Consider the following 15,525-nt stretch of genomic DNA (forward strand, 5'->3'; position numbering starts at 1 on the left):
ACTGTACAGTCAAACTGGTTATTACGACATCGAAGGAAACCGCAAATATTCAGTCGAAAGCGATAGACTTTAGAAAAACATCTGCAGTTCTTGTGTTGCGAATGTCCGTAGACGTCGATGATAATTCTGTTACTCTTGCAGCTCGTATTAATTAGTTTCTGCTGTACATACTAAATACAGTAAGATGACTTACCATTCAAACTCCGCTTTATAACAGGGTACAAATTATCTGCAAAGATCAAGGATCAGACCTCACGACACTACAATCCTGTATCACAAATGTAAAACTTCTTGCCACACAATTCAAAAATGCCAATCGACAATAGGGCAACTTTGATGTCTGATATTGATCTGATATTGCTTTCCGTACTACTTACTCATATTCCGACTGCTTCCTACTTGGTTCGTTTTTAGGAATACCATCTTTTACGAGATTTCAAAATTAATTTTCGTTATCAAATAAGTTTACGTAACACGACCACCTATAATAATACATTGATACGTCTTATGTGTACTTATAAGGTTCGTGATTATTTAGGTATTTAATGTGTTTATTATATCCTAATGGTTTTGCGTAATATTCTCGAACATATCGTGATCCAGGAATTATACAATTTTTCATACGATGACAAGACATACTTCGGCAATAGTTCGAGTTTATACAGAATACAGGATGTGTAATTTGGTTAATATTTTTTTCCTTGAAACTAATATACAGCTTTAATTGTTAATAGAGTCTTAAAATTATTTTGACAAGATACTAAATAAAAGACGGTTAGTTATAAATAGACAAATTTAATGTAAAAATTTTCATCCTTAATAATACTTTATAACTGAGTAAAGATCTAATTATGTTGACTAGATATTGACAATTTCCGGCAGTGTCTCTCAACTCCCCGAGTCCAACGAACAACCTGTTGACAAACGTTATAACAGTAAACAATTTATTTTAAATAATTATAATTTTTTTACGTCTATAAGGAGGGAAAAAATTAAAAGCTAATTAAATTTTATAAATATATTATTATTTAATTTTTTTTAAAAGCTATATATTTTATTGAGACTAGCTTAAACATATGTCAAGATTTTTATCGCATGCCGATATCGGATACTATCAGAAATCAAGATTATTGAAATATGCTTATGCGGCTAACCAGCTAATAGGCTTCCAAAATGCGATCTTGACAAATAAAAACCAATACACTTATATTGGAAGTAGTTTTGGTGAGACATATTAATGTCTAAAGCATACTCTTTATATCAATTTCACTTCATTCATATCGAATTTCACGTCCATAAATCAATCACTAATGTTCAACGATTTAAAACAATTATTTAACTGAACAACGTGTAACTATATTTTGGACAAATACAGGTAGTATTCATATGTACTAAGTTGATTTATTTATATAAATTTTACCATATACAAGTGCGAGTTAAGTTATGATGTAGTTAAAAATTGGGTCAGTGTTACGTTCTAGTTACGTAAAATCTTGCAGTTTTATTTATTAAATATGCACCTAACAAATAACTATATTTTAGTATGCAGATTTTCCTCAAATTTTCGAAATTCATTTAAAGTATTCAAGCACTTATCATATACAATTTTAGATCATATAAGTTGTTTGTAATTTGTGATTTTTCCTACATATTTGGGTAACATAGATAGATGTATATATAATTTAAAGAAAAATAAAATTGAACATTTGGTTATTAATCCGTCATAAGTAAACTAAAATAGTCTGTAAAATAAGTTGTGTTGTAAATATTTCTTTAGTTATGTATAAAATGCAAATTATTTTTTTATAAGAGAACTATACGTGAACTAGGTAAATTCATTTCATTCGTGTATAACTTAAACATCAGAGTAGATTTCAGTTTTATGAAATAGAACATACGTCTTTTGAAGGAAATCTTAATTCATTTTATTCTCTCATAAGGCTCTCGGCGGCTGAATATTTTCAGCAATCCCTTTTGAATGTTTCCTTCACTTTTAAATACAAGCCGAACTTTTTTGATTTTTCTATGCTATTACTGAGCTTTTTCATAAGTCTGCTTATTTTAAATTCTCGAAACGTTAATCAATAATTATTTAAATTTATAATACTCGTACATACCATGATCCGGGCAGTAATGGCGTCTACGTCGTCGGCGTCTTTGATCATCGCATGTATCCACACAAGTTTCTTCTAAAATAGAATTATTATATTATATATAAGAAGTAATACATGTTTAATAATAAAGTCACTTTGAACATTATTCACACTGAAAAAGAAAAAAAAACCTTTGAAATGTTCTTAAATCTGTACATCATAAAAGATAACCATCGCGAAGCTTTCAACTTATTGTGTCATTATCAAATATCAACAAAAAATCAAACAACTCTATAGAATTTCTTCTAGCGATTAAAAGAACCAATACATATTAAGTAGGATACTATCAAATTAGCCCCCTCCCGATTCCTCTTAACTAAATTTACTTCACCTCCCCTGCCTATAATCCGCATTCGCATTTTCTCCTTTTAGGAGACCCAACACGACACTTGCGGTTTCTTTAGCAAATATTCGTTGAGTTGAATAATTTATATATTTACGTAAATAAGTAGATAGCAAAAAATCCGTAGTTATTATTCAATATTTAATATATATTTTTTTAATTTAGTGGTGATTTATACTTTGCTTATAAATATCATTCTGCACTAATCTCAGTAAACTACAATGAAATCTCTGAATGACTACGACTATAAATTAAATAAAAAAAAATTATGTCATAAAAAAGAAACAGATAATACAATAACCGTGAAATTCATTGTAACACTTTGATTAAAAATGTTGTCATGTCTATTTATTAAGAGCTAATGAATTTATAGTGACAATTTATTTTATACAAGTATTATTATAGTGTAAATCCATAGTAACATACCGTCACAACAGGAGGATGAGTGAGCAGGCGGTGCGGCATCGTCGTCATGTCGGGCGAGTGCTCGCAGCTGCAGTGTATACGCACGGGAACCAGCGCTCGCGAGGCCGGGCCCCGCGAACGTTGCGTACGGACTTATCTCGTACACATCTAATACACACGTCACGTTTACACAGATAAATAAAGTTAAGTGTTAATACCATTTAATTAGAAGTTTCGCAATATTTAGTGAAGTAATAGTAATGATAACCGAGTAATCTGTAAAGGGATGGAAGTTGATCGTAATCTTTTTATACCTGGTGGATCTGGTAATAATTTGGGTGTTGGATGTGGCGCGTCTCCGTAAGTGCCGCAGCCAGATTTGTCACTATTGCTTGTGACACGTGCCACCACACCGTCGGTTCTATAAAATGTGTTGTATATTTTTAATCTAAATATTTTACAAATAAAACAAAAGTACTTATAGTGCATTGTAGTCATCTGTAGGATACCTTTTACGTCTCAAAAGTATTGCAAGTATAGTCAATGCAGCTAACGATAGAGCCGCACATAATGCTAACAATAGCGCAAGCTCGCCAGCTGTAGCTGGGAACGGGGCGTCCACTTCTTCAGCGAAACTACCCTCAAGTGGTACTGTCGTAAACTCATAAACTTCTCGCGTTAATCCTGCTTCATTAGAAGCCCGAGCAGCCACGCGATATCTCGAACCCGGAGTTAAACCTATCAATAATTATGAACTGCTTATATTTTCAATTTAAATTTAAATAAACCAAACAAAGGTGTAGAAATAAACTAACCGCTTAAAATAACTTCCCCACCAACCGGTACATCTCTTGCCCCCAATGCACCAGAACCAGCCCATTCCAGTTTTAGGGTTACAGGCCCACATCCTCCATCTGACCATATGCTTGTGTCGAATCGCGCATGTGTAGCATTTGCTCTTATCCATCTAGAATCAGGAGGTGCAGAAGGCGGGCCACCTGAAGTTCTAACTGCTATCTCAGTTCCGGGAGCTCCACCGGCCGAGCCGTAAGCTCGGTAAGCTGAACCACATCGTAGACCACTTAAGGTCACAGGACCAGGATTGGCAGATTGTATGCGCCATTCCCCCTACAATATTTACAGTTTTTTTCAAAATTTGAACGTTAGACTAGATGATAAAATATAGGAACAGCTAATTTACCTCAGGCGTAGCAAGCCTCCAATGCAATGTATAAGCTTTAGGAAGTGCATGTCCGGGTGCTCGTGGCGTGGGCCTTAGATCAAGTTCTAGTTCTCTAGACCTTGCTTCTAACAAAGCTAAGCTTGGTGGAGCTGGTGGTCGTAACACAATTACCCGCCAAGTGACAGAATCAGAGCCGTGAGGGTTTTCAGCAACACATGTGTAATTATCAGCGTGTGATAATTCTAAGCCTAGAATGGAAAGTTCAAAACTGGAGCCAAATAGAAATATATATTTTTAGTGAAATAGAGTAATATATAACTTGTATACCTCGTATAAGTAGAGCGTCTCCTTCTAATTGAAATGGTGGAACAGGATGAAGGGGATTACCGGCTCGAAGCCAGCGTTTAGCAGGAGGTGGCACGCCTCCTACTACACAGCGTAGGGACAAAGAACTTCCAGCTGCTTCCATAGCTAATCCACCGAAAGAAGATATTCGAGCTGGTGCTAAAATATGATTCACGTTAGTACTTATGCAACATTTATCTAATTAACGTTATTTAATTCAAAGTTACCTAATGCACTTGTTTGACAAGCTACGACTGTTGATGGCGGACCTTCTCCGGCGCTTGTGGCAGCCCTGACCCAAGCTTCGTATGTTCTACCCGGACGAAGTCCTCGTAATGGTTTCATACACTCTTCGCCTTCAATACATGCATTCATTCTTGTAACATTTGGTTCTTGAGATCTAAAAATATTTAACATTTTAACACCTACATTAGCGGGTAAACGAAAAGATAAGATAAAACAATTTCTAATTGTAATAAACGTAAGTTTATTACTTAAAATTAAGTGAGACTTTTGTTCACCTAACTTTTAAATAACATTCAAAATCTTACCCCGACAAATCTTTTACATATAAAGTGTAATGAGTTAATTTTCCATTAGGTTGCGACGGAGGTAGCCACGATGCTCTTAAGGACCGTTCACTCAACGCTATAAGTTTCATACCTCCTGGCGCACTTGGTACTGAAAATAAATTCTTGTTAAAATTTTTTCACTCAAATATTTTTGTGGAACAACTTTTTACATACCATCTTCGTCTGTGCGACAGAATTGAGGAGCAGAGAGTGGACCATCTCCCGCCGCGTTGTGTGCACGAACCCTTATTTCATATTCAGCGTACGGTGATAAACGCGATACTGTTGTTTCTTCTCCCTGAATATATGAAGAACGTAATTGAATTTGGTCTCATGGTTCTAAGAAAGGAATAAATAAACAAGCATATAAAGAACTTAGAAACCTTAGAAATATTACCAAATTATTGAATACTGATAAAAGTAGGTACACATTATACTAGCCTACTAGTCTATTGGCTTCAAAAATGATCTATAAAGATTTCAAAGGCCACATGTTTATAATTAATTACATAATGTACAAACCTGAACTCGTAAATATGCGTCCTGAGGTGGTAAAAGAGGGTCAGAATCACGCCTTGTGTACTGTAGCGTGTAATGAGTTATGATGCCTCCTCTCGATTCCGGAGTTGGTGGGTGCCATGATATTCTAAGTGAGGTCGAACCACTTGATATGCAGGGTAACAATTCAGGACTTCCATTCGGTGCTAACCAAAAAGATAAAAATTCAATGTAAGTGTATTTTTTCTTTGCAATGTTGTAAAACCCATATTCAAGGAATAAAATAGAAGACAATATTTTTTCATCTGTAACTTACAAAGTCAAAAAAATTATTATTATTATATAGTCAGCTTAAGAAAGTATATACCATGCAGTTGAAAATAAAATATATTCTTATATTAAATTCTAAGGATACTAACGAGATTCAAGTGTGTGTCGATAATGAGGTGGTGAAATGGGCCCAGCACCGGCAGCATTGTAAGCTCTAACAGTGATACCATATCTCGTGGCCGCTTTCAATCCTCTCAGAGTAGTACTAGTCGCATCCGCACTGGCACCACTCTCCGAACCAGAGTTATCACCGTGTCCTTTACCCTCCTCCGACACTTCCCACCAACGTATCGTATAGCCGAGTAATGTACCGTGCCATGTTTCTCGCGGCGGTGCCTAAAGTTATAAAAACCATATTTCAACCGTTAGTTCTGGTTATTCGTAATAATTTAAATAACGTGTATTAAAAGACAAAGATAGAGCTAATTTACTACTGGTTAATGTATTAAAATAGATCTCAGCCTCTAAAAAATCGAAATTCTAAGCTTTTTGAAAATTGCTATGAATTTTAAAATATTAAAATTTTATATCTTAAAATACAGTCGTATCTAAAATAAAACAATTGAATGTTGAAAACATACGCTAAAAGTTATGAAAAACAATACCTGCCAAGTGACAAGTAACTCTCGAGCGCGCAGGGCTCTCACTATTATGTCGCGCGGCACTCCGCCCGGGGCTGTTCAAATTATTGTGAAATTTAAGTAAAGGTACGACGGACACAGTTTATAAAATACCAAAATATTTACAAAATAATAATATCCTAAAGAAAAGTTTTGTGACCAGAATTTATTTACTGGCAATTCATTGTGCTAATAGAACTTGGATTGATTGACATGTTCGCTTTGCGTCAAATTGCATATCATTGCCGTATTTCAATTCATATAGAACTTAAAGTTACAGACTGATCACAAGTAGTCACGTGAATGACAAAAGAACCTAAGTATGTGTCCACTTCTATCGATAATCACATAAGCAAACCTCTTGTTTCCCTCCTAAAATGATATCTATTGCATATTATTTGATCTATAAAGAAGCTAACAGCTAAAAAAAAACTCGGTTAATAGTTACCTTCTTCCCTGGTAGTAAAATGTAGAGGCGTAGTATAAGGGGACGCCCCGACGTCGTTGTGTGCGGCGAGTCTAAGGACATATCGTGTGTCCGGAGCTAATCCCGTCACCAAAGCCCCGGCACGCCCCGGCCCTTCCGATCTGAATGGTCAATAGGCTTAAAACAATAATCCTCTTGTAATGGAAAATCGGACTACAACTGAAAACGTCACTAACAATCATTAAATATTTCACGTTTGTACGGATCGAGGGATTTAGGTATGATCTATCTCTTTGTTGTTTTAATATTCATCAAATTTTGCCATTTATTTGTGAGCACATAATTGTGTTGGTTTTATTTGAATGTTTAGATAAATGTATTATACGAGTATACAGTAGACATGTTGAAAGATTAATTAACAATACTATTATTCATTTAATATAGAAGTGGACACTATAATTTCATCGAATTAAAAAACCTTTATCCTTTATGAATAACAGTTTATAACATCCTTTTCTATTTTTTGTGATAGCCTAAAGCATAGCTAAATAACTATTTTAAAATAATATTGTTTTCTTACGCAACGTGAAGTAGATCCGAGTTCGTCAGTGTCACATTAACAACCTCCGGCGTATCCCAGGTGTTCATCAATGTAGGAATCGGTACACTCAAGCCGACATTTGTCATGTCAACTGCAAGAGCTTTATATTGTAATGTATAATGCGACACAATTACTCCTCGTGCGGCTCTCCAAGTTACTCGAGCTTTTCTCGACCATAATTCAGAAATACGAACTTCCTCCGGCACGTTGGGGCGTTCTGCGCCAAGACAAATTAACTTAAACTAAGAAAACTGTAATCGTATAAGTAATCGTCTCGTATATACAAAAAGTAGATTTAAGTAAATCAAATGCATGGCTATAACTAAATACCTTTCACAAATAATCTAAAAAGTAGTTCGTCGTTTCCATACAAATTACGCGCCAGACATCGGTAGTCCCCGGCGTGTTCTGGGCCTGCGTGGTTAATTGTTATTTCTGACGTTATCAATCCATTACCTATGTCTTTTGTTTCGACGCCTCCTGTACCACTATTAATAAAGACATCATAATTTAATTGTTAATACGACATAATTAAAATTTTCATAATTTAATAATGGCAACATCACCAAAAAGTTAAATGGTTGTATGGTTCTTACATAATCACATTGAATAAATTTAAAGAAAACAAATAGTCAAAGAATTACTCACAGTAAAGATAATGGACGTGAATCGTGTGTCCAATGTAAATGAATCTCCGGTTCCCCTCTGACAGTGCAAGTGAGTCTCGCAGTTGATCCCCTTACCACCCATCTAGTCTCTCCACCTCCGTCACCTCTTGTTAAAATAGGTGGCTCTATTCGTGAACAAAACAAAACATTTTTTTTAAAACTTAAAACAGTTTCATTTTTGATAAATTTGAACTTCCATTTCAGTTATTACTAAAATTATCGCTTCTTAGATAACACTTTTCCTGAAATTATTCTAGTAATTGAAGCTGTATTATCAAATATTACTGTAAGCGATGAAAATATAATTACCTCTTACGTCAAGATAGAAGGAGTGATGTAGAAATGAATGTTGGACTCGTGCCGTACACCGATACCATCCTTCATGATTAGATGTAACCGCTTTCAGCCAAATTGTGCCATCAGATAATACTGTTCCTTCACTGGAATCCGATGTATCTGATTGACTCCATAAAATATGGTGCCAATTATCACCTCCTATGATTAATTTAAAATTAAAGTTCCACAGTCCTTAAATCTTGAATAAAAGACCTTATTAAAATTCTATGCAATTAAAGAAACTTACCCGAAGAAAATTCCCAAGATATTCTGGGAAATGGTTGACCTTTAGCTGAACACGGCAGAAGTACCGCAGCTCCAACTGACACTGAAGTATTCTGAGCTCGCCACACCCAAGACGGTGACTCTATTCGTAATAACTGTTTTAATTGATAGGTTATTCAACTCTAAAGTACCCATAAATCTTAATTAAATATTTTTAAGCAAACAATAAAGACAATGTCGATGTTTATAAGTACCTTTCACGATCAATGGTGCAGTATGACTAATTGTTCCAAAATCGTTAGTCGCCCTGCATGAGTATTCACCAGTGTGTGCAGAGGAAAGATTATGTATGACCAAGAGTGAGAAAAAGTCCATGTTTTTTTGTTCGACCTTGAAACATATCAAATAGTAATGCAATAAAATTCAATTATTAGGTCTATAATAATTATAAAACCTCTTTTACCTTTAATACTGATGGTATTGGCAAATTGTCTTTATGCCATGAAAATAATATTGGCTTATCGCCTGACACTAAGCTACAAGTTGCTTGCGTACTTCCTCCAACTTCGAGTTCCTCAGGGAAATGAAATGGCATTATTTTTGGCGGTTCTGTTAAAAAAAATTAAATAAGTTAATTGTTGCTCTTTGCCTTTTGTTTTTATATTCGTAATAACTATATGCTTACTATGTACTTCGAGACGAACTGTTCTTCTAGCGAGTTCTCCACTCTCAGCTCTAACCTCACACGTGTAACTACCTGCATCAGTACTTCTTACTGAAGGAAGCCTTAATATACCTATATCCTCTGTAGATTCAAGACTAGAGTCTATAGCTGATCCATCTTCACGCCGCCAAATAACTTCTCTGCAGATATGTAATAACATTAAAAATGAAACATATATTCCATGATAAACACGCTCTCTCTCTCTCTCTAAAATTTCAAATACTCACTTTATTGGATATCCCGAGTAAGGGCAATTAAGTACTACATCCGTGTTTGTTTTTACATGAATTGGTGGCAGGTATCGAATATTTGGTGGACCTGTTAAGATAAATAATTAATAATAACATCAATCACTATTTATTTTACCTCATCTAAAATTTTAAAACTTTATAGATTACCAAATATATTAAGTCTTGCGTGATGAGCATGAGAGCCACCAGAATTAGTAGCATTGCAACCATATCTACCGCCTTCGTCTGCTGTTCGGATTGTGACGCTTAACGTCGATACAATTGCTCCTTCTTCACCATTAGGTAGAGATTCTGCTCTTGTATTAACACTATACCTGTACAAGAATCATAGGTATAACAAAGTTAAAGTATTTGGTCTTTAAAAATTAATCAGACTTAATTTCATTTACTTACTTATCTGGAGCAGAAGGCAAAGGTCTATTATCTAATGTCCATAATATTCTTGGCGGAGGAATACCATTAGCCGCGCATCTTAATACAATACTTTGTCCAATTCTGGTAACAGCTTCACTAAATGTTGAAATAAGCCTCGGTGGTCTATCTGAAATTTTACTGTGATATAATAACCATTAAAATTACGTATACGAATGGAAAAAAGGAACTTGGAGTACCAGCTATAACAAGTTCAGCTCCAGAAACAGCTGAATCTATGTGATCATAAGCTGTACATTGATAAAGACCAGCATGGTGTGATCGGACTGGACCCAGCGATAGCCGAGATTGCGGCGCATGAAGTGGTCGACCTTCGTGCTGCCAACTTAAAGTTACGCCTCCGCCACGTCCACCTTGTACTGAGCAATTAAAAACTCCTGATCCACCCGTTCCAAGCATCTAAAAAGCGCAGAGATTATGTCATTTTGGAATGGAGCATTGAATAAAGAAATAGTTCTACACTTACCATTGGATTTGGAGTAACAGTGACAGTTAATGGTTCAGTTACTATTAATCGCACAAGAAGTCTAGTTGAAGATTCAGTTCCCGTTGAACAAGCATATCGTAGAGCGTGATGTGGTCGTATACTGGGAAGTATGAGGGCACCGCCTTTAACGATTCCTTCTCCAGGAGTATGAGCTATCCATACACCACTTGCTTCCTGTCGCTGCCAACTGATAATTTGAATTGATAGTGTAATTTAAATTTTAATATCTCCTTTATTGACATCTCTTCCACAAGTGTACCAATGTATTAATATTTAGTAAATCTACTTACGTAATAGTATGTCCATTGACATGTCTCATAATACAAGGCAGTATAACTGTATCTCCTGTTCGAGCTTCAACTGAGTTTATTTCATTGTTTTCTAACCAACTACTATCTGTTTAATAAAGAAAATAGTTAAGAAACTTAAGTTCCATTTAAAGATCTAAATATTGCATTAAACTCACCATCTGTCGTAAGTTTCACGATTGGACTTGGTGTGTCCAAAGCTATACAAGAATATTCTGCTTGTATATCTGCTTGAGTTAAATCTACACCTAACAAGAAACCACCCGCACCAGATATCCAACGCGAATCTGTTACAAAACAATTTATTTTATATCCTATTTTTTTTAATTTCAGCCACAGTTTATTGATAAGTTATCCATCTTACCGCCGCCAATATAACTCGTGGAAAGTGTAAGCCCATCTTGAATCCATCGGATATCAACGAGACCAATTTGTGGGGATATCTCACATCGCAACACAACAGATCCGCCAACTTTAGCCGGAGTTAGCTGACGTACAGAATGTGATAAAACGTTATCCTCAACTGTGAATAAAATAATTTAACTTACATTTAAATAAATAAAAAAATTCAACAAAAACAACTTTTTTATATTTAGCTATTTCTCTTTTTAAAATACTTAGTAGATCCACATGATAACAAAATTTTAACCTTTTTGTTAGGATTGAAATCACAAAAACAAACACAAAAAAATGTTAAACGTTGTCTCATTTTTCTACGCATTTACACTGTAAACTCTAAATTAAAGCCTCATCGCGTATCGACTTTATCCTTACTTAATGAAGTGATGATACACGTCCATGTAAGTCCATCGTTAATAAGGCTTCCTAGATAAGATAGTACTTATCTAGAACTTTTTCCTGTAATGTCTGTATAAAATTAGTTCATTTCACTTGTATTTTCTGTAGCAATTTTAATCATACAGATTGCTAACCTTTTAGGGTAGAATATTTTCCCAAGTAGGGTTGGTAACAGGCAGGTGACCGATCGTAAAAATTAAGCCAAAACATTAAGGTTCATAAAACCTTGTGCGCCGACCCCACGTGAGTGGGATAAGGTCAGGGAGATGTTGATGATGATGAAATTGCTAACCTTTTACCAAAATAATATTGCACTGACGGTACTAAGATGTAAATAGAGAATATTACTTCTTTCTTAGAAAGAGATTCTATACGTTACCTTGCAAATACGAATTCAAAAAGCATTAGTAAAACAATACAAAAATAAAATATCAAAGTGTCGAATACTTTCTACGAAACTCATTTGAATAAGAATAAGCCTCTTTTGCGCCTCCATTTGTTGCCTTTCAATTTTTCCTTTGTAGTCCGTTCTATTGTGTGGAAAATGTTAAAATATGGTAAATAAAATCTGCACCACGAGCTCACTTTGTAAAGGAAAAATATTTTCGAATACAACACGACATTGAAAATACTTCAAGAATTTAGTCTCCAAAGAATCTTACTTGCTTATGACGAATACCTTTTTTATTCTACCATTGCCACAATTAAAATTTACCACAAACTAAATGTTATTGTTTACCTTTTCCAGTTAAGTTTTAAATAAGTTAAATAAATAAGTTGTGTTGAAGCTTCTTTCATTAATTATGTTCACTGTCATAGAAAAGAAGCGCGAAACTGATAACGGTCGATATAACGAGTATCTTTATGTCTACTTACTCATTTTGTGTTACTTTATTTTTTCAATTTCACTATTATATAGTATGTAATTTATGTAATGTGATTATGTACTTATAAAATAACTCTGTTATTCTGAGTCGTCTAAAAATAAGTAATTCTATTATATTCAATTACATTATTAAAAGTTTTCAGACAGCGCACTCCGCCGCCTTTAGCATTAGGATCTATAATTTAACTTAAAAAAACTGTTTTTGCTTCAAATACTTTTGAACAAGGAAAATTTACCTTGTTACGAGCTCACTGTAATGTCATTTTTAATTCCTTAATTAAAAGTTTTGGCGTGTAAAAAACTCGAGCGGCCGTTGGTTGTTTTTCATTTTATTTCATATTTCCCTCGCTGTGTAACGGAAAGTTAATTGGTTCTACTCGGCTCAAAGTTGTAATTTGTTTTTTTTTTAGTACATCTGCTTATAACGAAAGGACCTTTGTTTCATTTGCAATAAGACATATTAATTAACTATTGGTGTTACATAAAATGACAAGCTAGAAGGAGAGACAAACGATCAAGTGCTTAGTTTTGCTAAAATAACGAAGTGATCGCTGCCCAATAAAAATTTGCAACTAGCTAAAGAGTTACAGACGCGATGCTCTTTAAAAGACAGAATCTACAGACATATTTATGTAGATGTTTGGTTGTTTTTGCGGGTAAACACAGCTGATTTTTTAGTTCACTTAGAATAATAACACGATAAATAATAATAAAAGCTGGTGAGCCCTTCTTTTATCTCCCTTATTCAATAAAAAAGTTTGTAGTTCTCACCTGGTTGTAATAACATAGGTCTTGATAAAGTAGTTCCAGCTTTATTTGACGCTTTACATCTTAATATCGCGCTGCTACCGCCCCCTCCGGCATCTACTACTGAACGTCTCGCGCCGACCACCAGTCGTCCGTCGTTTAACACATGCCTAATGTACAAGGTCATTGGTCACTAAGGAACTCCACTAAGGAAGTATTAGTAGTCTACTAAGTAGTATGGATTATTTAAAAGAAATAAACGAAAAGAAGTTTTTAAGTAAATAATAAATGACCATGTATGTGACAGTTGGTAAATAGTTGTAAAAATATTTTACATGTTAAATAAAAGATACATTAATAAAAATTATACACATTTGAAACTAATTATAAAATGATAAAATTTAATGAACTACTTGTGAATCTTTAAGTGATATTTTATTTACTTTGCTGAAAAGTTTTCAAACCACTCCATACTCCGCACGGAAGAGACTTCGAATTTAACTTAGTCTTAAAGGAGTGAGATCGTAAAGTACGCCAATTTATTAGGAGTTCGCCTTAAAGAGCTCAGCTTAGTTTCGTCATTTATAAATTGGTTCCGTAAGAACTGAGTCTTAACTACTTTAAAATCGTGTTTGTAACGAAAGAGTGAATTAAAAATTTCAGTGAAAATTTGAATTTCAATAATAATTAAATCTGCCATCATGATACAGTTGGCTAGTCAGTATTTCTTATAAACTAGCAATAAATTATTAACTTTGAAAATCGCTTAAATATTGACCTAAAACATATTAGTGACATCCAACTCTCACCTGCAGTGGATCCAGCTAACTACAACCTTTATATCTTACAATGTCATGATATGTTTTTGTAGGTTCGAAGTAAGTCTAAACTGACCTTAAGCCGGGTATAGTGGTAAGGATTTGTCCCTCAGCAGTGACCCAGTTAACGTCAGGTGCGGGATGGCCGGTGGCACGGCAGAGAGCATGAGCGCCGCGCGTGGCCGGCCACAGCACGCGCGCCGGCGGCTCCACTGTGAAGTGTGGCCGCTTCGCACTGGCCAGCGCTGCCACGATGATGGCCAGTGTCCATGGTATTTTATACCCTTGACGAAACAAATGAGTTTTCTTAACCATTGACAGCACATTTGTTTTTCATCCGTTATTTAGCATTTCAGTCTTTATTTTTGGCTCGTTCGCCTGATCCAAAATATTGATATGCACGAAAACCTCGTTAGTTTAACGCTTAACTTTGTGACGTAACATAAATTATTTTATCGGGTTAATATTTTGTATTCAAAATAATATTATGCAAAGTAAATTAAAATGCAGATGAGACACACATTTTATCTAGTAAAATTAAACAAAGATAAGACTTAAAGTTACGTCGTACAAATGTTGACAAAATGTATTTCTTTTGTGTAAAGTAACTAATGAGTAATGTATCAATAACCGAATTCTTCATTACGATCCATTTATTTTTATATCACATAAAAATATCTACAAATATAAAGTTTTATAGGACAATATTTAAAGCGTACTCCAATTTTGCATCGCATAATTTGGCTTTAAAAGGAGGCGGAATGTACATCGCACCATTTTACTTGTACAAAATGGATATTAAAAAGATTTATTATTACGCCGTTTATTGTAGGCCACGTCGTAAATCAAGTCGTGTGAGCAGCCTCTATTGGTCGGACGCTGCTTTATTTACATCGAACTTTAATGCCGGCCAACAGCACTTTGATTTTAAACTTTTTAACTGAATTTAAACTAAGAAAAGCGAAAAGGATAAACTAATATGTAAACGGAGAGCTTTTTTTGAAATTGTAACAAACTCATTCGAAAATTTGTATACGTTGTAAATTAATTATTTTACTTTATTCAATTATTAGACACAATTTTGCAATCCTAGTGTTAACTAATATTGAATTAAAAGATTAAATGAAATCATAATAAATGGTTTGTGAAAATTTTAAAAGATTTGTAATTTTATATAAAGAATTTTTTTTTAATTTCATGGAATACAAAATTAATTCATCTTCCAAGGTTTTGTGTTATAAACATGTAGCAATTTTATTTTAATAAATCTTATAGTTTTTAGCAGCGAAAAAATTTACCTTTTTAACATCACATGTATAAAAAAAATTGTTTTGGAAATTTTAATATTTTAAATAGATACATTAGTTC

At 34.3% G+C, this 15,525-nt stretch overlaps 1 protein-coding gene across 1 annotated transcript; it reads right to left on the reverse strand.

The window, feature by feature from the left end:
• Positions 1-844: 844 nt before the first annotated feature.
• LOC106717995 (Down syndrome cell adhesion molecule-like protein Dscam2) lies at positions 845-14,472 on the reverse strand. Its single transcript, XM_045679806.1, has 33 exons — positions 14,234-14,472; positions 13,364-13,509; positions 11,273-11,431; positions 11,067-11,195; positions 10,891-10,996; positions 10,580-10,787; positions 10,293-10,512; positions 10,075-10,222; positions 9,829-9,995; positions 9,658-9,748; positions 9,392-9,570; positions 9,170-9,315; positions 8,961-9,096; positions 8,729-8,848; positions 8,455-8,640; positions 8,126-8,270; positions 7,808-7,965; positions 7,457-7,694; positions 6,898-7,037; positions 6,435-6,505; positions 5,919-6,165; positions 5,524-5,705; positions 5,176-5,299; positions 4,981-5,110; positions 4,657-4,829; positions 4,412-4,588; positions 4,103-4,332; positions 3,717-4,029; positions 3,411-3,639; positions 3,216-3,322; positions 2,923-3,069; positions 2,118-2,189; positions 845-914 (listed from the first exon to the last, which is right to left on the reverse strand). Exons 1-33 carry the CDS (start codon positions 14,470-14,472, stop codon positions 889-891), a joined length of 5,289 nt encoding a protein of 1,762 aa, XP_045535762.1. The 3' UTR covers positions 845-888.
• Positions 14,473-15,525: the final 1,053 nt, after the last annotated feature.

This window comes from Papilio machaon, chromosome 10 (genome assembly GCF_912999745.1).
Source record: "Papilio machaon chromosome 10, ilPapMach1.1, whole genome shotgun sequence".
In the NCBI taxonomy this organism is placed as follows: domain Eukaryota; kingdom Metazoa; phylum Arthropoda; class Insecta; order Lepidoptera; family Papilionidae; genus Papilio; species Papilio machaon.